The following is a 24,260-nucleotide window of genomic DNA, read 5'->3' on the forward strand; positions in this document are numbered from 1 at the left end:
GCTGTCTGCCATATCTCTTCTTCCTATCATCCACCCTAGCTATGTCATCTGGTTCCTGTGGTTCCTGAACCCGCTTCCAGTAGTGAAAGGAGTCTTCTAAATGACAATACTGGTTGAAGCAGAGAGGTAGGAGCCAGGGCTCAGCAATCAGGCAATGTGTAGAGTCCGAAAAAGTCTACAATACTACACCATGTGCAATGAACTTGATTTATTGTTAGACTCGGAGGCGGCTCTGTTACAGCAGCTGGGAACTCTAGCAGGAAAGTGGGAAGGAGCAGAGCATAGCAGCAGAGGGAGGATGGGAGCTAGGAGGAAGACAAGGTGGGCTCGTTTGGTTTCCCAGTCGCTTGGCAGAGAAGGCAAACCCTGATGTCTTGTCAGCGTCTGGGTTTCTCAGTCCAGCAGTCGTCTGGCAGGGCTGCTTACTGGCTTGCTTGGGGCGAGGGCCTCTCCTACAGTGGTATTTTCAGCATATTTTTCACTTCACTCTGTAGGAGTTAAGCTGTATCTCAGCTTCGCCTCCTTCTTTCCTTCCTCCCTCTCATTTTCCCCCAAGTCCTCTGGCCTGGCCTCTATTTCCCAGATGGTCTATCCAGGAATTGGGGGTTTGCAGAGGCAGCCAGCTTTCCCATGTCAACTATAGGATGGCAGAGGAGAATGTTTAGGGGAGTCACACGTGGCTGAAGTGTCAGATGTGGGGATGTCAGGCAGTGGCTTATTTAACCCATTACACACCAGGCCACAGCAGATGACCACATGCAGAGAAGCCAAGCAGGGGATAGGAAGAGATCAGGATAGCTGGAATGGGATGGGTGAAAACTCCAGAGGTCAGGGAACCAGGAAGAATTCTGGGGTTAGGGGCTGGGGTTCTCCTTGCCCTTTGGTGGTACCCCGTTGGCCTGGTCTGGGCATAGCTCTAGGATATGAATGGTATGGAGCAGGGGCTGAGAGACTGAACTCCTTTCTCCTCTCACCAGTCTGTTGGTCTAAAGAGCTTCAAGTTTTGGATTGAGACATTCAGATACTGAGGGAAGCAATAGGACAGTATAGCAGCGGTATACCCCCAGGTCCCTGCTAGAACCTAGACCCCGGTGGCAGAGGGGATGGGAGCTGGAGAAAAGGGTGCAGCTCGGGGCACTTCCCTGACAGTGTCCTACCCCCAGATCCCACCATGTATTGGAATTTATTCCTAGGATGCTAAATAAATAGAAATAAAGGGATTCCTGGGGTTGGGGACATGACCTCCCTCCACAAAGAAGGAGGTTGCTCTCTTGAGACCCATCTTCACTTCTCATCCAATGCCAGCATTTGGCAGTGCTAGGAGAGGGCTCACTCTAGGGTTCTCAGGCAGCAGATGTCCTCGTATTTGACTTTTATACCCTCCCCCTTATCTTATCCCTGTAACCTTTGGTTTTTAAGACCCTTCAGGAATAGATGAGGGAGAAGGACAATATCTCCCATTCAGCCCAGCCCCTATCCTCATAAGACACCACCCCCCTCCCCAACCTCTCTTTGCCCTCAACCCCAAAGGACTCAGCAGTAGCCATTCTCTAAAGGAGCTGGGGGAGCGGATGGATCCTTGGGGAAGGGGAAGTTGGTTCTTTCAGAACTCAATCTTGCAGGCTGGGAAGGACTCATCTTGCATGACCACAGTGCTGCTGCTAGCCAGGACCAAGACGTTCAGTTGCTGCTGCTGCTCATGAGTCTGCTGGTACCATTCACGAGTCACGTCTGTGTCGTGAGTGGGGATCAGAGTCACCTAGGAGGGAGACAAGACAGGCCTGTGTGAGAACATGAAGGGTAGGTAAGTAGGGCAAGTGGGTACCTGATGCTCTCAGGAATGGCCCTGCTGACCCCCTACCCCCCAGAAAAGGGCCCCATTCTTTTTGTAGTTAGGGGCTGTGTTCCACTATTGGCTCTCAGGAGAGCTTTGACACAAACACTTCCTACCTGGGCCTCTCTTGCTACTCACCTGAAGATTCTCCCCCCACTGGGCTTTGCCCTCCAACAGGGCATCTAGCACAGCCCGGCTTGGCTCGCCATTGGCGGGGTCATTCCCACTGACCACGTAGTAGGACGCACGCACTCGGCGGAAGAAATCAAGATCAGCCGTCTTGCCACTGCAATGATTCGGGATGTAGGCAAGATCCACATAGACAGGGGCGCCCGAGCCACCCTTGGAGCCCAAGGTCACTGTGGAGACAAACCAGGATGCATGGTAAAAGAAAAGAATACTTGTGACAACACCCCCTCCCCCTATTGTCCCAGGGCTAGTCTTTCACCACTCCACACATTCTCCAGCCCTCACCCACAATGGCTCGATACTTACTCTGTCCGGTCTTGAGTCCGTTGACTAGGCCTTTGGACATAGGGCTGTGTCCATCCTTTTCCTCTGCGGGGGTGACCTGACTTGTGGTGCTGCGTTGTCGGGGTGGGGCCCGGGAGGCTCGATCTGAAGGCCCTTTACCAGGAGTGGGTGAACGTTTTCCACGAAGATCCAGACGCCGGGCTGGAGATGCTGGCTTGGCCCGGCTTGGGGCCTTGCGCCCTGCTCGCCCCTGAGCCTTTTCCCGTAGCCTCTCTACCCTCCCAGATTCTGAGCTGAGCCCCTCAGGATCAGCCATGCACACGTCAGGGCGGGGAGGAGATGGACGAGGGTCTGGCTGGGGAACAGGGGGTGGGTCGTGGCCAGGTCTGGGATGGTGAGTTCCGATGACCCCCCCAGCTTTGTCCACAGGTAAGAAGTCCCCATCTTCATCTGAGTCCAGGGCTGCCTCAGCTGTGATGGATGGACACTCCTCAGTTTCTGGGGGGACATCAGAATCTGACTGTGAGGAGCCCGAGTCACTGGCTGATGTGGGGGGTGTCTCATCGGCCACGGGGCATGGGCCCCCTGTGGCCCCTGACCCCCCTGCCCGGTGCCGAACCCCTTTTCCTACCAGTCGACTTTCTTCAGTTGAAAGGTCACTGTCATCTGTGGATGGGGGCAGAGGCGGGTTCAGGAAAGATGGGGAGAGCTCCCCACGGCGGGCCCGGGGCTCAGCAGCCCATCCCTGGGGCCCGGCCTCCACTTCAGGGGATTGACTGCGTGGTGGGCCGCCAGAGGGCCCTCCAGGACACAGTGGCTGCTCAGCGGAGAGCAGTGTTTCTGGCCGAGAGCTTCTCTCAGCTCCCTCAGGCCAAGCCCCTCGTTCCCAGGCAGGACAGGCCATGGTCTCTTCTTTCTCCTTCTCTACTATGGCAGGGCCTGGGGGACTAGGGCTAGTTTCACTTGGGCCATTGGCTGCGCAATCCCCAGAGGAGCCCTGGGAGGGGCCTGGCTTCTTGGTGACTTCCCCTGAGCACTCCAGGCGGCAGGGTAAGGTGCTGTCATCCATGTCTGCAGGCAGACTTGGAACTGGAGCTGGGGCTGGGGCCAACTCCAGTGAAGCTGGGGGTGCTGGGCTCAGAGGAGTGAGGTCCCAGAGGCTGTGAGTGGATGGTTCCATTCCTGGGCCCAGCTCTCCAGATCTCCGTTCTGTAGCCTCTAGACCTAGAGGGAAGCGCTCAGCCACACTTGAAACCACAGGTGTGGTGGCCTCAGAGGAGGAGCCTTCAGACAGGGCTGGCGAGGCTGGTCGAGTCAGATTGGAGAGGAGAGGGGCCCCAGGAGAGCTGGGTGATGGGAGTTGGGGCAGTGAGGAGTCCAGGCTTGGGGCCTTGGTCACTTCTAGGTACTCATCATGCCGGGCTCTAGTCGGGGGTCCTGGAGCCAGAGCCAGAGCTCGGTCTCCAGAGAAAGCAAGGGAGCCACAGGGTGCTGAGCGGGGTTCAGCTGGGGAGGGCAGCTGCGGGGGAGCAGGCTGCAAGGAGGAAAAGCCAAAGGCTGAAGCAGGGAAGTCCAGGCAGGGCCGGGAAGGACCCAGGTGTGAGTCTGAGGGAGGGCTAGTAGGCGCCTTGGTTTCAGGCCACAATATTGGGGGACCCGCAGGGGTGGGGTCAGGGGGACTTGGGGACTGAACCTCTTTCTCTGGCTGTTCCCGAGCCCCCTTCTCCAGCTCTGAGTCACTAGTGCTGTCATCCCAGTGGCCTGGGCCTGATTCTTTGGGGGATGGGGTCCTCCTATCTGGGCTGTGGCTCAGAACGTTTCTGTTAAGAGGGGGGCTTTGGCCTTTGCTCAAAGGAATAGGAGCACGGGGAGGAATGGCAGGAGGGGTGAGGCTAGGCTCCACACTTGGCCCGGGTTCAAGCTCTTGCCTGGGAGGTACGGTGGGTCCTGCCAGGGCTGCATAGCTAAAGGCTGGAGTGTCAGGTTGGAGGCTCTTGGGTGAGGCAGGAGAGGAAAGCTCCTTCTCTGCAGATGTGTTCCAGCCTGCAGCCTCTTCCTTGGTGGAGAGGCGTGTCGGCCAATCCCCAGCTGCTCCCAGTGGAGGCTCCCTAGTGGGGCACGCAGGGCCCAGCCCGGTCAGCATCATCTGCTCATAGATGTCGGCATACTGAAAGCTTCTCTCGTCAGGATAGGGCGTGGGCTCTCTCTGCTCTGGCTCAGTCTGTTCTGTATCTCTGGGCGCATGGCTCTCCCTGGCCTCTGGGACTTTTGAGCCATAGGGGTTGATGTCTGGATCCCCAGGGGCAGTCCCACTTTCTTCCTCCCTTTCCCCTTCGGCCTTGCGGTAGTCCTTCCCCAGAGGGGAGTATGGTCCACCTTCCAGCTCAGCTGCCCCCTCTTGTACTGCAGCCACCACACTGTCATATTCAGCTATGCCCCAGGAGAAGGGTGCCGGAGTACGTGGTTCTGGAGCAGGTGTGGGGGGAGCTGGAGCTGGAGAGAGGGGTGCAGGGGGCAGAGGCCTGTCCTTAGGCACCCAGGGTGGGATTTCAGCCAGCCACGAAGGGGTGGTGGGTTCATGACTCATGGGTGGCAGGGGCTCCCTCTCTGGGATAGGGCTCTCTGGTCCTGGGGCTGGAAGAACCCTCTGTCCAACCATCTCAGGTGGAGAGGTCAGAGGGGAGATGATCTCAAAGGGAGAAGGTGTCATTTTGTCCTCTTCGTCTGGTGGCAGCTCAACTGGTGACTCGGCAAGCCACCGCTCCACCTCTAGCCCCTTCTGCGGTGGGATCTCCTGGAAATCCTTGAAATCTGAGGCCCAAGGGCTCTGGGGCGTGTGCTGCAGAGGGGGCACTTGCCGTTGGTCTGCCCCTTCATCGAGGAACGTGCTCTCTCGCTCCTTGGTGTACCGTGGGCTGCCCCCCTGGTTATCCAGCTCGTGGGGAAACCAGACCTTCCTCTCACAGCTCAGCTCTCTCCAATAGGCATCCTGATCCACAGCCACATCTCTGTCCTGCCAATACCTGACCTCTTGCTCAGCAGATGTGCCTTCCCACGACGGGACGGGATCTTTGTGCTCTCCAACTGGATCCCCTCTGGTTGGGGTTGTTTCTTGCCACCCCTGGAGCACGTCTTGCTCCTTCTGATTCTTCTCTTCCTGTACTTGGGCCTTGCCTTCCTGCACTGGGCTCTCTTCTAGCCTCAGAGCTTTGGTTTTCTCCAGAACAACTTCTTCTTTTGGCTCCACAGCCTTGGCCTTTTCTGGAGGTTTCTCCTGTAGGATTGCTTCCTCAGGCTTTGTGGTTTTATCCTCCTGCACAAAGCTCTCCTGTTCCTGAGTTTTGTCTTTCTGTTCAACAGTCTTATTTTCATGTTCCAGGACTTTATCCTTCTCTCTGAAGGCCCAATATTTTTGCTCTAAGTCCTGATCTTTCTTTTCTGAGACTTCGTCCCTCTGTTCCTGGACCTTGTCTTTCTGGTCAGGGGTTTTGTCTGGTTGTTCTAGAGTCTTACTTTTTAGTTCAAGGACTTTCTCCACGGGAGCCTTGTCCGTGGGTTCTAAGTCTTGCACTTTTTGTTCGGAGGCTTTATCTTTCTGTTCTAGAGTCTGATCTTTCTGCTCCAAGACTTGGTCTTTTTGTTCAGAATCTCTGTGTTTTTCTCCTTTGTCTTTCCATTCAAGGTCCTGGTCCTGTTTCAGGGCTGTGTCCTTTTGTGCTACAACTTTGTCTTTGTCTTCTGGGATCTTGTCCTTCTGTTCTGGGGCCTGGTCTCTCTGTTCTAAGTCTTTGTCTTTTGGTTCCAGAGGCTTTTCCTTCTGCTCTAGAACTGCCTCCTTTTGGTCTTTGTCTCTATCTTTTTGTTCTAAAGTCTTATCCTGCTGTCCCACAACTTCAATTTTTTCTTCTAGAGCCTCATCTTTCTGATTTGTGGCCCTATCATTGGACTCAACCATACCCTTCTGCTGTAAAACTTCGTCTTTCTGCTGTAGGACTTCATCTTTTGGTTTGGGCTCCTTATCCTTCTGCTCTAGAGTTCTGTCTTTCAACCCAGGAATCTTACCTTCCCACTCCATGGCAATATCCTCCATGGCAGGGCTTGACAAAGACTCAGGACTCTTGGTGAGGGAGCTCTGGGACGTCAAAATGTGTTCACCAGGGCTTGTGATCACTCCAGGTGAATGCTTCCCATTTCCCGAGAGTGTGGAGGGAGAGAAGGAGCCAGCAGGCAATTTTTCTTCAGGGTTCTTATCTGTAATATCGGCCTGAATGGAGTATCCAGCTGTCCCATCTGCAGGAGGGGACATGGTGGCAGCATGGGGCTCTGGAATAAACATGGGAGCTTGGTAATGAGAAGCAGCATCCTCAGCCTGCATCAGAGGTCCCTTTTCTTCTTTTCTTAGGCTTAGTTCCCCAAACTGGAGGGTGCCAAGGCTCTCTGGAGAGAGTTGTTTTGAAGAGATATCCAAAGAGGTCTCCTTGCTGGGACTGTCTTCTGAGAGGGAAAGTGACTGGGTGTCTTCTGGAGATGCCGCTGGCCAGAGACCTTTGTGCCCAGTCAGGCCATAGGGAGACTTGGGTGTGGTCTCTTGTTTGGCAGTGTCTGGGGAGACCATGCTGAGAACAGACAAGGACTCTGCATCTTCAGGAGAGAAACTTCGGTCATGAAATTGAACTGCCTCAGCTTTCTGAAGTTCACCAGGCTCCTGAAGCGATGTCCTCAATTCGCCAGGAAGGGCTTCTGTACCCAGAATTGGATCTAGGAGCCCAGTTCCTGACTCCATAGTTTCAAAAACTATGGCTTTGTTCTGTTCTGGCAGCAGTTGAATGGTACAGCCCATATGTCCCTCCACAATGCCAACAGGTGTTTCCTGGGCCGGGGGGCTCCTGGGAGGAGATACCTTCTCCTCCTCTGGTGAGCCTGCTTCACGCTCCGGCCTGACTGTTTCTTTTGCATCATCTTCCTTGCCCACACCTGGTATATGTTTAGTGTCTCCCCAGGAGTCTTCTTGAAAGTCTTGTGGCTCTGACTTGTCTTCCACTGGTGACTGATGAAAGGGTGTGTGGATGGCACTGGGTGGACCAGATGGTGGAGGAGAAGCCATCTTTACAGTGCTGTCATCTGGGCTAAGGCAGCGTTCCTCTACTTCTCCAAGGGATGGTTCCCCTGATGGTAGGGCTTGCCCAGGGCTTCCAAACGCTGAGGTTCCATATTGGCTGTGAAGTTTCTCAGGTATCTCCACATTTGCCCTTTCCTCTTCTTCTCCCATGGCTCTCTCCCCAGTCAAGCGTCTCCCTCCCACCTCTCCTCTCTTCTCTGACTCCACAGTGACAGAGAAGTCCTCACAGGGTGGTGACTTGAAGCCTTTGTCTTCTTCCAGTGAAGAGGTTGGTGAGATAGTGCCAGCTGATGGCACGTAGTCCAAGCCCTGTGTGGCCTCAGTGCGGGAGGAGGGGATGCTCGTGACGGTGTCCAGAAGCAGGGAACTCTTGCCTGTCTCCTCTGTCTGGGGAGCTGTGAGTGAGGCCACAGACTGGTCCTCAGCCACCGATGTGGCAAAGGAAGAAAGCTTGTCACACTCAGTGATTGAAGTGGCTGAGGACACGTGTTCTTCCTCAGCCAAGGGGGCAGCCACCATATTGGGGGGGTAGGTGAGGTCAGTCTCAGGTGCTCCGTAGACTTTGCTGGAGGCGGCGGGAACGGCACTCTGTGCTGGCTGGCTAGCTTCAAAGGGTCCTGGAGCTTCAGGACCAGAGAGGTCATATATACTTGCAGGGAATCTGGATGGAGCTGGGCGTTCCTCTGGCTCGTCGTGAATCTCCTCATCTGAGATTGTCTGCTCAGTTTCAGAGTAGCCAGGGATCGTCTCATCCTGGATATAAGAGACATGCTCTGTGGCTCCTGCGGGTGTGGCCAGGCTGCTTAGGAATGATGAGGTCTCCTTCTCGGGGGGCTTACCCTGGAGTCCCAGTTCCTGGCCCCCAAGAACCTCCCTGCCTTTGGGGATCACCTTCAAGGCTTCCTCCATGTGTTTTTGGTAAAAACTCTCGGCCTTGGTCTCTTCCTCTTCCTCCTCATCCGAAGGGTGAGCCTCCTCCATTTCTTCAACCTCAGCCTTTTCTATCACATCCTCCTTTACCTCAGGTTCGCTTTCCTCTCTGGCTTCAGCTCCATCTGGGAGCTCTGTTTCCTTCTGCTTCTTCTCCTCCCAGGTATCTTTTTCTTCCTCCATTTCAGCCCCAGAGTCTGGCCCCTTGTCCTTGCTGCCTTGTTCTTCAGGGATGTCTGGGGTGACCTCCTTTCCCTTGGTCACATGCTCGTCTGGGACAGCAGGTTGTGTTCCCTGCAGGGCTGGGCTTGGGGATCCCTCCGCTGTTGTCCCTGTTGGCAGTGGTTTCTCTCCTAGTTCCGTGTCCCTCTGTTCAGCCTCCTCACGCCTCATCTCCTCAAAGTCCTGTGTGAGGTCCTCTGGTGAGGAAAGGGCCAGCTCTCTGTGCCCACTGACAGGTGGGAGTGGTACAGCCCCTTTCTGGGCTGGGGGTGTCCGGGGCTCAGAAGACAGCTCCTTCTCCCCACGAGAAACTCGGCTCTTATCTACCTTCATTTTCCCAGGGGCCTTGGCTTTGTAGAGCGTCTTACGTACCTCAGGTGTAAAGGGCTTCAGGTCAGGTTTGGAGATTTTCTTGCTCTCAGGTTTGGTATCTTTCCTCTTCTCCTCCTTCTTGTTATCCTTCTTCTCCTCCTTTTTCGCTTCATCCTTTTTGAACTCCTTCCTCTCTTTCTTGATCTCTTTTTTCTCCTTGTCTTTTTTCTCTTCGAGCTTTGATATCTTCTCTTTAAGGTGCTTCTTTCCTACCTTGTCCTTGATCAGCTTTCGTTTCTCTGCCTTCAGGGCCTCACTCGACTCTGTCCTCACCCTCTCAGGCCTGGCAGCCTTCTCTGGGGGCTTCTCGGAGGGCTCTTTTGCTTTTTTTTCTGTTTTTGACAACTCCTTGGCCAGTTCTGAGCGGGCCTCTTTGGCCCCCTCTTCTGCCACTTCCTCCCGCTTGGCCAGCTTACTCACTGCTGTCTTGGTTGCAGCTTTGAGGCTCTCCTTGCTATCAGCCCGCTGTTTGATTTTGCTGGGCTTTAGGTTGGCAGGCACGGCCCCAGCCGCCAGATCCTTCTGTGTGGCCACAGGGTAACGCAGGAAGTCCAGGTGCCGAAGCTTTTCCAGACCCTCCAAGATCTTGTTCTGAGGTGCATTTCCTGGAAAGAGCACACGCACAATCTTCTCAGTAGGGTTGGCTGGTAGCCAGACCACCAGAGCGGTGATAGAGGTCAGGTAGGGCACCGAGATCTCAGCCTCCTTCCCATTGGCCAGCACAATGCCTGTCTTGGCTTTGCTATTGCCCGCCCACTTCTGCATGAGGAACTGCATCTCCTTGCTGTCCTTGACGGGGTTGAGGACATACATGTCCAGCCGGCCCACACCCATTTTGTGGAAGAGGGTCAGCGGTTCAATGGTGTTGCTGACCACGCGGTACAGGGGCTCGGCCTGAATGCCCAGACGGTTTAGATGCTGAAGCGTGAGGCAGGCCTCCTCAATGCTGCGCTTGGCCTTTCGGGAGGCATCGGGCAGCCGCAGCTTGTCCGGCACGTTGAAGAAGACAACTCCGAGCTCCGGGGAGATGAGGTTCTTCACCCAGTCGCTGTAGCTGCTAGAGCCCTGCGACTGCTCCTCCTCCAGCTCTGCCACTTTGCGCTGCAGGAGTCCATTGATGCCTGGCAGATTGTCTGCCCCGATGTGCGTGAGCAGTACTGAGTCGATGCGGTCCAGGTGTCGCACCAGCTTCCAGAAGCATGACTTGCGGTCAGAACCGCCATCTACTAGGATGTTGAAACCATTGACAGCAAACAGGGCGGAGTCTCCACGGCCACCGGGGAAGATGTAGCAGCAAGGCTTAGAGAGCTTGAGGAAGCCCCCTGAGGTGGGCGGTTCGAGCAGGTCAAAGGGGGATGGCACATCCACGGTCTCAGAAACGTACTCGGAGAACTCAGCCACGCCATCCATGGTGGGTAGCACGGGCTCAGGGTTCAGCCGAAGATGCAGAGTCTCTTGGGAACTGGACAGTCCCAAATGGCTCCAATCACCCTCCCCTAAGCAGGACACAGTGAGGAAGGCCTGAGTCCCGGGGTCTCTATTGCTGAGCAACTGGGCAATCTAGAGGAACGGGAGAGAGAAGCTAAATCAGGTCACTGACTCTCCATTTTCACCTCTCTTCAAAGTGATCTTTTTGATGGTCAAGTACTATAAGCCTTCTCTCCACAACTCGAGTCCTGTCCCTTGTCTCTTTGCTTTGGAACTTACCTCTGGGCTATGAAGGACCTGCGCAAAGTTTTGGTAGGAGTAGGTACCACTCTGGAGAACGAGGTCTCCTCCAGGCTCTAAACTTTGTCCACTTAGGATCAGTAGTTTGTGAGCTGATGGACTGCTAAGGAGATGGCGAACCTGGAGAGGAGGGGGAGAAGCAGTGTCAAGGCTAAGGCCATTCTTCATCTCTCTCTATCTCGGAAGCTCAAGGACAGTCTCCGGGACTCACGGTTTATTCAGTCAGTGTTGAGGATAGACAGGAATTTTTGGTCTTAAAATGATGGCACTGGCAAGGATGCATTATAGCACTTGAAGTGGGCCTCTCAGCAGGGCCCTTGGCCTTACCTCAGAGCTGATGCTGTCTGCACTGGGGTTGACTAGAATGATGGTCTCTAGGATCTCACTCTGATGGCAGAGGGTCCTCTGGCCTAAGGGAGAGATGTAGGAAATTGTATTGGAGAGAATAAATACTGTGTTGGGCAGGAGAGGAGAGGATGCATGACCAGATGGGCTTACCTAGAGGCTTGTGAGACACCCCCCCCCAACCCCTAACTAGGAGCAATGGTACATGCTTATCATCTAAGACCACATGGGTGGCTGACGATCGGGAAGATCACAGTGTTAGGCCAGCCTGGGCTGAAGGGTGATGTATGCCTGAAATCCCAGCCCAAAGTAGGCAGATGGAAGCTCCATTGTGTGCCTGGGTAGGGAGCGGAATCATATGAAAAATAACCAGTTTAAAAAAAAGAAAGACAGCCCGGGCACAAAAGAACCTGAGACTCTTATCCAACTAACTGCAAAAGGGAAGTAAGGCTTGGCTCAAGGGTAGAGCTGTAGCCTCGAGCTTGAAGAGCTCAGGGACAGTGTCAAGGCCGAGTTCAAGCCCCATGACCCACACACACACACACACAAAAAAAAAAGCACAGCTGGGGGCTGGGAGTTTGGCCTAGTGGTAGAGTGCTTGCCTAGCATGCACAAAGACCCGGGTTCAATGCAGAAAAAACTGGAAGTGGTGCTGTGGCTCAAGTCTCAAGTGGTAGAGCTCTAGCCTTGAGAAAGCCCAAGGACAGTGCTCTGCCCCTGAGTTCAAGCCCCAGGACTGGCAAAGAGAAAAAAAAAAAGCAAAGCTGGAAGCCCGGCATCAGCAGTTCATGCCTATAACCCCAGCTGCTCAGGACACTGAGATCTGAAGCTAGTGGTTCAAAGCCAGCCTGGGCAGGAATTCTATATTTCTATATTTCTCCAGCCAACCACCAAAAAAAAAAATATCTGAAGTGGAGCTGTGGTTCAAGTGGTAGAGTACCATTCTTGAGTTTAAAAAAAAGCTCAGGGACAGCACCCAGGCTCCTGAGTTCAAGCCTGGCACCAAATAAAATAAAACACAGCTGGAGGTATGACTTAGCACTAACAAAATCTAACAAACCTAACAAAACACAAGGTCTTTGTTCAAATTCCAGTATAGCCAAAAAAAGAAAGAAAGAACATAGGTTTTAGCAGAAAGAGAAATCTAGCTATCCTTAGATCTGAGTAAGACCTAAAAATGGGTCCTTCAGACCTTCCATGTAGAGTTTCCGCCTGCCCTCCCTCCCTCCCTCTACACGCCCTCTGCTCATGCCCCCACTCTTCTCTGCCTGGAACTCATCCTGTTGACAAGAAGCTTTTGTCCCTCTGGAGCTCTGAGCTCCTGGTGCAGCCTGGGCATGGTGGGGACTTAGCTGGAAGAGGACTCCTGGGATGGTGATTCTTTCTCAGCTTTCTCCCCACTGTCTTGCCTTGGCCCTAGGCTTTTGAATCAGTAGACTGTCTGTAAATAAGGAGATAGGAAATTCTGCACAGGGTCTTCAGACCCCCCCCCATCCTCCTTTCCAAATCATTTCCTCTTTACAATTCTGAGTATCTAGAGGACTGTAATTTCCAGTTTTTCTTTCTGGTTCCTGGCTAACCAAGCCCGCACTCACACCCCTGCTTACAGCTCACTTCTAGAGGCTTCACAGCTTCTTCTCCCACCTCACCTGCTTCCAGAGAAGCCTGGCTCTCTACCTCACATCCCATTCCTAGTAAACCATTTCTTCTCTTATTCTTGCCCCACTCTGTATATGGGGAGTAAGGGGTTGGCTCAAAAATAAATACATAAGTCAGGAGGGAGAGGATTGGAGTATTCCACAGACCCTAGAGAAAAAGAAGGCATCCCCAAACCCCTGCTGAGCTATCAATTGCTCTTTTCCAGGCCAGCAAGAAACATGAAGCAATGCAGCAAAGAAAGTGGTAGGTCAGACAGATGCTGAAGAAGGATGCTGCATTCCAGGTTCCCACCCCCCCCCCCACCAACCTCTTCCCAATCAAAGTCATAGTGGATCACCCAACAGATGGGCTGGGGAGTGGACTGTCAGGAAGATACTGGTGGGAGAGCTCAGAATCCATTCTCTACACCCTCTCCTATGACCTATCTCTCTTGTCTTTTTAAAGCTGGGACCAAAGGAATCCAAGACCAGAGTCTATTGTGAAGAGGAAAGCCATCTTGCCAGGTCCAGTCAGATAAGACAGGATAAGCCTACAGATACAGTTGATGGAGAATAAACTATGGAAAATGGTCAGACAATCAAACACCATTCATGGTATGTTAGGCCCAAAGCAATTCCAGGATTCTCATCTACAAACTTGAGAGTGGGGAAAAACTTTAAGGCTAATACAAAGGACAAAAGCTGCTTTAGCAACTCAGGCTGTGCCAGGACTAGGGCAGCTAGCCATCCAAGAAGCTACCAGCTTTAAGTAGATTCCCTTTGGAAAGGCAAGGATTCCACACCAATACACACACACACACACAGCCAGACTTTTAATAGTAGATAAAAAAGAAGAAATAGCTGGGTGCAGCACCTCATGCCTGTAATCCTAGCTACTCAGGAGGCTGAGATCTGAGGATTGGGGTTCAAAGCCAGCCCAGGCGCTAAAGTCCATGAAACTCTTATCTCCAATTAACCACCAGAAAACCAGAAGTGGCACTGTGGCTCAAGGGACAGGGCAGTAGCTTTTTTTTTTTTTTTTTTGCCAGTTCTGGGCTTGGGCTTAGGGCCTGAGCACTGTCCTTGGATTTTCTCAAGGACAGAGCTCTACCACTTGAGCCACAGCACCACTTCTGGCTTTTTGCTATGTATGTGGTACCGAGGAATCGAACTCGGGTCTTCGTGAATGCTGGGCAAGCACTCCACCACTAGGCCAAACTCCCAACCCCAGGGTGGTAGCTTTGAGCTGAAGACATCAGAGACAATGCCCAGGCCCAGAGTTCAAGCCTCACAACCAACAACAACAACAACAACAACAACAACAACAACAAAAAGAGAAACATCTATGTCACAAATTGATCTGCTTTCCATTTAGCTCCCCCCACCCCAACAGTTCCACATTCCTTGCTTTATAACCACAACAACGTTTTTTATTCCCCTTACTGTCCTGGCATAAGACCCTAGCCCCAGACCTATCCTTAAGAACCAGTTCTGACATGCAATCACGGGGCTTAAGCACTGAACCCCTCTTTTTCAGGACTAGGGCCGGGAGGACACTATCTTTTGCTCCCTAGCTTTCCCAATGAAGCGAAGAGATTTTTTTTTCCACCCTTTTTTCTTTGGAAAGGACTATCTTGTGACACAGGGATACTTTTCTTGGCCAGTGCTAGGGTACAGGGTGGACAGGTGAGGTGGAGGCTGAGCAGGCAGGAGGGCAGGTGCCTCTGCAGTGAGGCAGGAGGGAAGGGGGGGGAGTGCTCGGGCAGCTGCAGTTTGCCGCAGTGTATGAGTGTGCGCGCTGCTCTCAGCCTCCAGCTCCGCCCCCCCCACCCCAGCATGACAAGTCATTTTCTTGGCTGCTTCTGCATGGGAGGGGGGAGGTGGAGACTGGAGTGGGGGGGGAGAAAGCCGAGAAGGAGAAGAAACTGGCTCCACTCTTCAAGAGCCCCCATCTTGGGAAGAGATGTAAGAGATGAGGTGGGGGTGGGGCTGAGGCCGGGAACCTGTGGGGTGGACAGGATGGGGAATGCAAGGCAGCTGCTGGGAAGAGGATGGTGTGTGGGGGGTGGGGGGGGGCCTCAAAGGGCCCCAGGCTGATTGTGAGAAAAGGGTGCAAGAGCCCATTACAAACTGGTGAGTCTGTAAGGAAGCGCGTGCCACGTCTTAATGACCCTCTCCTCCCTCCTTTTATCTTCCCTTACTTGGCAAAAATTCTCCCGCAGCCCCACTCACCCCAAGCATGGGAGCAGCTGGGCCATCCAGCAGCTGGCACCCCAAGGACCCTCCCGTTAGGCGCATTCCCTTAACAGCCTCTTTTCTCTCACATTCTTCATTCGGCCTCTTACCAAAGACACAACTCCCCCCCCCCCTCCCTTCCCCACCAAACTCTTCCAGGGCCCCAGGCTGCAGAGGCTGGAGAGCTAGTGGCACCACCCTCAGCAGCTGGGCTGCTGTCTTCCATCCTTGTCCAGCTGGAGAGGTGGCTGTCACAGAACCAGTTTAGTTCTACCTGCCTCTGGCTGACCCCAACCAGGAATGTTCACCTTCTCTCTCCAGCACCCCCCCCCCCAAGCCTGCCCACCCAGCTGGGCTACTTCCAGATGCACTAGATTACCAGGAATCCTCACCCTTCTTATTACCCCCCCCAATTCTCTCTCTCAATCACAGCACCCTACAACCCTGTGCCAAGGCCAAACCCTTCATTCCAGCTCTTACCCTGGGGTGTGGGAGGGAGCCCCTCATGGAGGCGGTGACTCCCGGCCTCAGCCGGCAGCTTCACTGAAGAGTCTGCGGCACTTGGGGTGGGAGTGGGAGGGGGCGCTTGATGGGGAGGGCGGTGCCAGGGCGGGGAAGAGGGGCTGGTCCGTGACGAGGCACCAGAGACTTAACTGTTTCTTGGCCTTCACAATGGCAGTGCTGTAATGCTTCTGTTTGTTCCTGGGAGAGGGGAGGTAAAGGGTTGCCTAATAGCTCCAACAACCAGCAGAATCACCTTTGGCCCATAGTACCTAAAGACAAATCTTTTAGCATCACCCAAAAGACCAGAGCCTCACTCTGGGAGGCGGGGAGTGATAGAGGAGGCCTGGGCCTCAAGAACCCTCCCTCCCCTCTTAGAAACCATCTGCTTCCTCTCCCTCAGATGGACTCAGCAGTGACTTGCTAGATCAGGAGACAAAGGGACTGGGGGCTGGAAAAGGGGTGTGGGGGGATGGCAGATGCACTAAACTGTGCCCCTTTGTGAAACACAAGGGAAAGGCAGAATTCAGTCTCATTTAGGGGTTTTGAGATTGTGGGGTGGGTGGGGCACAGGGATCCTGGGAGGTGCATGCAGGCGTGTACCAATGCCACACAGCAGAGCATCTTTAAGGGCATTGGTCCTTGGGATTCTTGAGTCACTGGGTGTGAGGACGAAGACTCTGAAGGGGCAGCGAGGAAAAGATTTCTGCCTTTCAGTGAAAGAGTTAATAAGGAGGAGCCAGGAACATTATCAGGAACCCAGACTCAGGCAAGGGTTTTTTTTTTTTTCTTTTTTTTATGTTATGACTTTATAGAGTAGCTGGGTCCCTGTCCTCTTCTTGTCCCTTCCTCTTTGCTGCCTGTGTCATATTATCTTGATCCTTCTAATGTGGGCCCTGTGTCCTTTAGTCTCTACCTCTGACTCCGATTTAGTGAAGTGTTTCCAGAACTCAATGGAAGAATCTGGAGATCTCACTTCCAGTGGGTGGTACTCTTGCATTCATATCCTGCCTTCTCCCCATTAACCCTCCCCAATGCTGGCCAGCTCCTCAGACCATGGCACAGTGGCTTCCACCCACTCATACCCAACACACCAGCCCCACCCTTGCCCCAGGCTGCCAAGAGCTGCTTTTGAAGGTCAGAGAAGCCAAAATAGTCTCTGCTCTCAGCACCCCCATCTTCCCTTAACTGCAGCCAGAGGAGAAGAGGAGCTGAGTCACCCATACTCTTGGGGGGTAGAGGGAGGAATTCTTGCTCAGATCCGGGGATGCAAAGCAGCAACCTGGCAACGGCCCCATTTGGAAGGGAGAGGCCATCTGCAGAGATACACAATGCAAGCCAGGCTGAATTCCGAACCTCACAGAAAGTGAAATACCTTCCTTTTGCAATGTCCTAGTTCTTATTCCCTCCCACCTCAAACCTTCTATCTCCTCTCTGCTTTCTAGGGCTTTCTAGAGTGTTCAGAGGGAAACTTGAGTAGATTACTGGCTTGAGAACAAAATAACATTTCCTGGCCAAATGCAGACCCCACTCATACTCTCAGCTGCCACCTTCTAGGGCCTTACCTTGGACATGGTTGCAAAACACAGTGGGGTTTTCCTTCATCCTTCACCCTCTGAGCAGCCAATCGTAACAACTGACCCTCAACCCACAGAGTTCCTAGGCTCTGCAGCAATGAAATAGAAGTGAGGCCTGAGCTCAGATACGAAGTGAGATCAGAGGTCTCAGATTGGTGACCTGACTCCTCTATTTTACTAATCACCCTGAGAAACAAGCCACTTAACCTCAACCATGAGTATAATATTAGTCGGATCCTAAGATCACGAGGATTGACTAGCATAAAGGATGCAGAAATTCTTCTCCGTTCCTAGAATCCTAAATCTGCATGACACAGACTTCTGAGCAGTAACCTAGATGATCACAAAAATCTAAACTAGGGCTAGGCGCTGGTGGCTCACACCTGTAATCTTAGCTGCTCAGGAAACTGAGAGAACTGATGATTGCAGTTCAGAGTTGGCCTAGGCAGGAAAGTTGGTGAAACTCTTATCTAAAATTGAGTACCAAAAAAGACAGTGGTGGCAGAGCCCTAGTCTTGAGAAAAAGCAGCTCAGGGCTATTAGCACCCAGGCCCTGAGTTCAAACTACATATACACACGTTCCCCCCACCACCACCACCATACCTCACCATACCACACACAGACCAGATCAGATCAACTAACCCTGGAGGACCAGTTTCCAAGAAATCCCAGAGCTGGAAATGTCAGCAGGATGAGACTTGGGAATTTCTGTTTATGCCCCTGCCCTCTCATTTCAGACAGCAGCTTAGACCCCCGAATTCTGATGGCTTTCATGTTGACAGAATAACAGGACAATTCCTTTTGTGACCATCAGTGAGAATAAAGAGAAGGATAGCCACAAATGGATTCTTCACTTTGCATTTCTTCAGTTTTAGACTATCAATCCTCCCTTCTCCATAGATACTCAATAATATATCAATTTTTGTTTTTGGCCAGTCGTGGGGCACTGTCACTGAGCTCTTCAGCTCAAAGCTACCACCCTACCCCTTGAGCCACACAGCCACTTGGATTTTCTAATGGTTAATTGGAGATAAGAGTCTCATGGTCTTTAGTGCCTGGACTGGCTTTGAACCAAGACCCTCAGCTCTCAGCCTCTTGAGTAGCTAGGATTATAGGTGTGAGCCACAGTGCCCAGCTGAATATCAAAATTTTACTGAAACTGTTTTCTTTTTCTCTTTCTTTCTTTCTTTTTTTTCCTTCATTCCTGGGCTTGAGCTCAGGGCCTATCCTTGGGCTTTCTTAAGACTAGAGTTCTACCACATGGGCCACAGCACCACTTTCAGTTTTTTCTATGTATGTGATAAAGAGGAATTGAACCCCGGTTTTCCTGCATGTTAGGTAAGCACTCTACCAGTGGGCCAAATTCCGGGCCCTGAAACTGTTTTCTTTCTCTTTGCTTTTTGTGGTACTGGGGTGAACTCAGAGGCCCATGCATACCCAAAAGGTACTCTACCACTGAGCATCTATTTGTAAACACCCAGGCCAGAAACCCAGTCTTCTGCAGTACTAATTGCTTTTAGGATTGTTTTAGAATGCTGAGAAGTTCCAGAAGTTCCAGATTTTTCTTTCAGGAATTATAAAGGAAGGCCCCAGCACCCTGCTGGAGACTACATGGCACAAAAGCCACTTTTGAAAGCTTTTTTTTTCCCCCCATACTTGACCACTAGAAGGAGCTGGGCTACCGACAGTCTATCAGAGGGTCCCTTCTTTTCTGTGTCTGAGAGAGGGTGAATGTGGAGGGGGTGGAGCCTAGGAATAACTGCACTCTTCCTGTCACTGTAGGATACATTTTTGTCTCCTTTTTTCATCATGTGCCCCAGGTTCGAGAATAGGTAATGGGAACGGTGGTCCAGCCTGTGGGAGCCGGCAGAAGTACTAGCCTATCTCTTTGAGCCCATCCCAGCAGCTGGGTTCCCTGTGCTTCCTCATTCACTGGAGGCTGAAAGGAGGGGCAATGTCTACAGCTGCTCTGGGCCAGACTGTTGTTTGTGGGGACAGCTGAAAGAGGAGCCAGCCAGGGTGTGGCTGTGGCTGTCTTGAATTTGTGTTTTGTGTGTGTGTGTGTGTGTGTGTGTGTGTGTGTGTTTCCAGGAAATTCTCCACTATTATTCAGGGATAGAGATAGGCCCCCAAGAAGCTGTTCAAACCTTAAGAAAAAAATTAGTATGTTGACATAAACATGCTGATGTTTGGATGTATGGTCCTAGGTCCTTTGAGATGCTATAGCAAAAACTCTTTGCAAAGGTTTAGTAGGTGTAGGTGTTTCTATATCCAGGCTTGATTCTGAGAATTATGTCAAGCATCTGAAGAGTGGCCAGGCACTTTAGTCTGAGTTCTGCTTCTTTCTTTCTGTTGTTGTTGTTAGTTTCAGGGCTTGAACTCAGGGCTTGGGCTCTGTCCTGAGTGTTTTTGCTCAAGGCTAGCATTCTACCACTTTGAGCCACAGAGTCATTTCTAGTTTCCTGGTGGTTAATTGGAGATAAGAATTTCACAGACTTTTCTGTCTAGGCTGGCTTTGAACCACAGTCCTCAGATCTCAGCCTTCTGAGTGGCTAGGATTACAGTCATGAGCCACTTGTAACTGGCTCTGCTTGTTTCTTACAGTATTCCAGAAAATAATCTACTCTTATCTCTATAGTCAAAAAGACAGAAAATTCTGTGTGAATTATTAACATTAGTAGATACTCCTCAAGCTTTAACTGAGTCATTACTTCTATTCTCTGCCATTTCCTTTTCCAGTTATATACTAAAACTAGGAAGCAGTGATAAAATTGTTGATTTTCAGTTATAGGTAATAATGGAAGATGTCATGATGTGAATAATTCTAAACAGAAAGCAATTGCGAAAGAATGAGTGGCTGCCATTACAGGAAGATGCTAGCCTCGCACTTTTTTAATTGTTGCGCATTTTTCTAGGATAATGAAGCCTCAGTTATCTTACCGTTGTTCTAACTTTCTAGTAGCGTATCTAGAGTAATCAGTGACCAGGAAATAACTAGAGATATGCACAATTGGGAATTGTCATATATGTGTTCAATTATTGGGTGGCAATAATTATTGAGCTGCATAAAATTTTCTATTTCATAAAGCTGTAATGGAAGCCAGGTGTGGTGGTACATGACTGGAATCTCAGCACTTGGGAGGCAAAGCTGAGAGGAATGGAAGTTCAAGTCTGCCCTGGGCTACATGGATTGCTGTGTTATCACTTCTCACGGTCAGATGCTTGGCACTTTTTACCACTGGTGTAGGGCTTTCTGCACTCCCCCTCAGGTACCTGTTACGAATGATAGTTCCTAAAATATTATCTTAAGTTTCAACCCATTTTTTTTCCCCAGACAGTAGAATGGGAACATGCATTCTGGGACCTTTGATCTTGGAGTACAAGTAACTAGTTCTCTGGAGCAGTAAATCCAGAAGCCCCTCCTCCCCCTGACCTCCTGATGATTTTGTTCATCCACCTTTGGTACCAAAATTCTACTCTACTCTAGAGACTGGTTGGCTAAGCCAAAGGAGGAAACAGAAACCCTGAATCCGGAAGGGTAGGCTGTATGAAGAAAGGGCCTGAGAAGGTGAGTGGGACATTCTGGGATCTCTGTAAAGCAAAGCAGAGAGGCTGGGGTATGTACAGAGGAGAACACACCCTCCCCATGGTAATGCATGGGTAATGGACAATGGCTCAAGAGGAGCACCTTATTTCCTTGGTTCTTGTCAACTGCTATCCTCAACCAACCCTCTTGGAGAAATTTTGTTGTCCGGACCCCTTCACCATCATACCATGGGTCTGCATTGTACTTGGTGTGTGTGGATGACTATGAAGCCCTGCCACTTTCTCATTAGGTGTCCCTCCCTTCTTCTCCCATCCAAACCCCCTACATGTCCAGTTCTGCCAGGGAGACTGGCAGAACCCTTCTGTGACCAGCCCTTGCCCAAAGGACTGAGACAAATGACACTAGTCCTAACCTTTGACCTCTGAGGAGAAGTGAGCTAGGTGCCGGGAAATGAAGAGTCTCAACTGTTGGTTCAAGTCAATGGATGATAGGTCAACATTCCAGGACAGAATCCCTGTGAAAAAAAAGAAAGAAAAGATTCTAGATAAATTCAGGGAGTAGAATTGCAAAAAGCATTTTTTTTTTTGGGCCAGTCCAGGGGCTTGAACTCAAGGCCTGAGCACTGTCCTTGGGCTTTTTCAAGGCTAGTGGTCTGCCACTTGAGCCACAGCACCACTTCTGGCTTTTTCTGTGTAGATGGTACGGAGAAATCAAACCCAGACCTTCCTGAATGCTAGGCAAGCACTCTAATGCTAGACCAAACTTAAGGCCTGCAGAAAGCATTTTCAAGCTCACAGCAGGGAGGAGAGGGTGGAGGTAAGGACAACTGCCTCCACTTTCGCTGATGAGAAGAATGGCCAGCATCTCATCTCCTAACTGGATTTCAGAAAGAAAAATATCCTTTGCTAGAGTTAGAAAAGGGAAGACTTTAGACTAAGCTTGGGCATTACTACGTTTGTGGCTAGCTTTTATTTTAGTGCAAGGTTACCTAGTTGTGGTTGAAATAATACCATCTAAAGGCCTATATTCAGATGCCCTGGGCGGCCTCCTGACTCCTCTCAGATTAAGATTCACCCTCTGTACCCCCTTCCTCGCCTCACCCCTCTGCAGCTTGCTTCCACCCGCAGGTGGCTCCGCAGCACTGCGCCACAGGCACAGGGGAGGGAGGTGAGATTGAGGCGCTGCTAGCCACGAAGGTCACTAGCTCCCTGACTCTCTCTGTCAAGTCGGCTGTCGGCCTTCAGAAATCCGAGGTGGTGTGTTGGGTGCGTTCGCAGAAGGCACCCTGGGGCCTATTCAGGGACCCTGCAGAAGAAACTGTAAGGTGAGAACTTGGGCCACCTGGGGGGGGGGGCGGTGATGAGGACTTTTAGAGCCTCTCACCCAGACACTGCAGCAGGGGGTGACACAAGGGGTGGAGGGGGGAGGAGAGCGATCGGAGGGGTCCCCCAGGGCTGCACAGAGCTCCCTGCCCTTCAGGGAGATTGCGGACCACCCCGCGGTGTGTGTGCTGGGGGGGGTGTGTGGATGATTGACAGGCGGCCAGCAAGGGTGCGGGCAGCTCGGGATATCCTCCGCGGGGCCCGCGGCAGTGAAGATGCAGGCGGCCGGGGCGCAGGTGTCAGGGAGTGCACGCGGGGACGTGGCGGGAGAAGCACAAGTGCGCGCCGGGAGGTGGGGAAGGCTGATGGAGGAGGCCCGGGGCGGGGGTGGGAAGGGCGCGGGGGAGAGCTCGGGATGGAGTCGCTGAGGAGGAGTTAAGCCAGGGCAGCGGCGGCTCACCTTGTTCAAGGTGGGCCCGCACGGCCCGCAGCTGACTCTCGGTGCCAATGTCGCCGATCACGATGAGCAAAGAGTGTTTCCGTAGATCCCAGCGTGCCGCCGCCGCCGCCGCCGCCGCTGGGGTCTCCGCCGGCGACTCCGCGGGGTTCTGAGGCGGCAGCGCCGCCGCGCGAGGCTCGGCGAGCCCTGGAGTCGTCTCCATGGTAACGTCGGGAGGCCGCGCCGGCCGGGCCTCGGTCTCCATGGAAACCTCGGCCGAGTGCTAAGCCGGCAGCATCCGCCGCAGAGAGAGTGCGCGCGGTTCTTAAAGGCCGGCGGTACGAGGCGCTCATTGGTTGTTGGCTGTCGGGGGGCGGGGCAAAGGCGCCGCAAGGGCGGGGCCGAGGGGCGGGCTCGCTCTGGCTCTGCAGTCTGGCTCCGCCCGTCACGGGGGTGGGTGTACAGGACGGTGGGTGGGTGGGTCGCCCGCCCGCCCCCCCATCCCGGCCGCCCCCCAGTCCCTCAGGGGGAGGATCCCATTCCGACTAGAACTGGGGTAGGGGCTTGGAGGAATCCCGGGTGTGGGGGGGGCTCCTGGTCGATTGCTTTGGCGCCAGAAGATGCTAGTCAGGATGTGTACCCACTAGTAGTGTCTGGCAATTTCGCAGCTTCACCCGAACTGAGGGGAGCCATCTTGAGCTTGTCCTCCCCCCCTCCAACTCTCAAAGTTTGTGTCGTTGATCTCCATCTGTGTCTGCGCATCTGTAGCGACCGTGTTGGGTGTGTGGGTGTGGGTGTCTGCATCCTGGGTTTTTCTGCCCTTGTCCCCTAGGCCCTGAGTGTGCACAGGAAGGCTGCGCAGTCCTGGAAGGGGACAGAATGACCTTCCGGCCCTGAAGTCCCCGGTGAGTTGTTATTCCAAAGATAGTGGTTGGCTGGTATCCATCTCTGCTGAGTGCAATGAGCTCAGACTGCAGCAAGAAGGAGTTGAGTGAAAACCAGGAAAAAAGCTTTCCCCGCTCCAAGCTATGGGACATGGGTGAAATTCGTAACCTTAGAAGATGGCAGGGCTGTCTTTTACCCTAGGGTTCCAGCCACACTTGCTTTTTGTCCCATTTGCCTTGCACTTGAGGGGTGATACAGGGTAGAAAAGTTCAGTAAGGTTGCAGGCCAGCTACATTACTGTCTGGATAGTGTTGCTATGTTAAATATCTCATAGCCATTCTGGTCCCTGTCATGGAACATGTGTCACAGTCAAACGGCCAGTCAATTCTATAGCCAACTTAGTGACAGCTCTGAAAATCCTTTCTGTGGCAGAGAATGGGAAACAGGAGTATTGAAAGAACATTAAGACAGTGGGATTGCCTCACCCTAAGTGACACAGGGGATAATGTCACACTACATCTCCCCGGCTACACACACCTCAACACCACCATTTGCAGATATGAATCTGGGAAACAGCATGGAGAGATGTGTCAGCTCTTTTTCTACAATCGGAAATGTGCCACATGGAGTCAGAGAGACAGAATGGGTTGTAAGGGAGATGAAGGGGAGAGTTTCCATAGCAACTGTAGAAATGAAGCTTTTAACTAGCATAGGGTCTTGATGTAAGGTTTAGCAGCAGTTAACCACAAACTCCTGATTTCATCAAGTCTACCAAAGAGATTTGCTAATAGATCTGAATAATATAGGAAGGATCACACACTGACCTGATGGTGGATCCAAATTTAGAATTTCACAGATAACGCTCAGGGCCTGAAAGAACTGAGATTTATTAATTAGAGAAGTAAATAAAGACTGTGATGGTACAAAAATCACATATGTGTGCTGGATTCAGGCCCTTTGCCAAAGGTAGACAATGTTACAGAAAGGATGGCTATGGATATCTCTTAATTACCAGTGCTTTGATGCCATTATTATCATTATAATGATACCTCCAGTATGGTCAAGATTTTTTTTGGTGAGTCATGGGGCTTGA

At 52.2% G+C, this 24,260-nt stretch overlaps 1 protein-coding gene across 2 annotated transcripts; it reads right to left on the reverse strand.

The window, feature by feature from the left end:
• Positions 1 to 193: 193 nt before the first annotated feature.
• Map1a (microtubule associated protein 1A) lies at positions 194 to 22,547 on the reverse strand. Of its 2 annotated transcripts, XM_090318500.1 has the most exons (7): positions 22,304 to 22,547; positions 20,934 to 21,035; positions 11,007 to 11,089; positions 10,659 to 10,799; positions 2,330 to 10,511; positions 1,973 to 2,193; positions 194 to 1,759 (listed from the first exon to the last, which is right to left on the reverse strand). In XM_090318500.1, exons 1-7 carry the CDS (start codon positions 22,545 to 22,547, stop codon positions 1,604 to 1,606), a joined length of 9,129 nt encoding a protein of 3,042 aa, XP_090174626.1. In that variant the 3' UTR covers positions 194 to 1,603. The 2 variants fall into 2 exon arrangements, with proteins under 2 accessions (XP_090174626.1, XP_090174627.1); XM_090318501.1 differs by lacking the exons at positions 20,934 to 21,035; positions 22,304 to 22,547 and adding an exon at positions 15,377 to 15,456.
• Between the last annotated feature and the right edge of the window lie 1,713 nt (positions 22,548 to 24,260).

The sequence above is a fragment of the Megascapheus bottae genome, chromosome 25 (assembly GCF_031878675.1).
Source record: "Megascapheus bottae isolate mThoBot1 chromosome 25, mThoBot2.hap1, whole genome shotgun sequence".
In the NCBI taxonomy this organism is placed as follows: domain Eukaryota; kingdom Metazoa; phylum Chordata; class Mammalia; order Rodentia; family Geomyidae; genus Megascapheus; species Megascapheus bottae.

Coding starts and splice junctions, on each gene's coding strand:
- Map1a (XM_090318500.1), bottom strand. CDS start 22,547: ATGGAGACCGAGGCCCGGCCGGCGCGGCCTCCCGACGTTACCATGGAG. Junction 11,090..20,933: donor CTTCTCCTCAGAGGTCAAAG/GTTAGGACTAGT, acceptor TCTCTCCCTTAG/GCCAGAGGACCCTCTGCCAT. Junction 10,512..10,658: donor AGGTCCTTCATAGCCCAGAG/GTAAGTTCCAAA, acceptor CCGTTCCTCTAG/ATTGCCCAGTTGCTCAGCAA.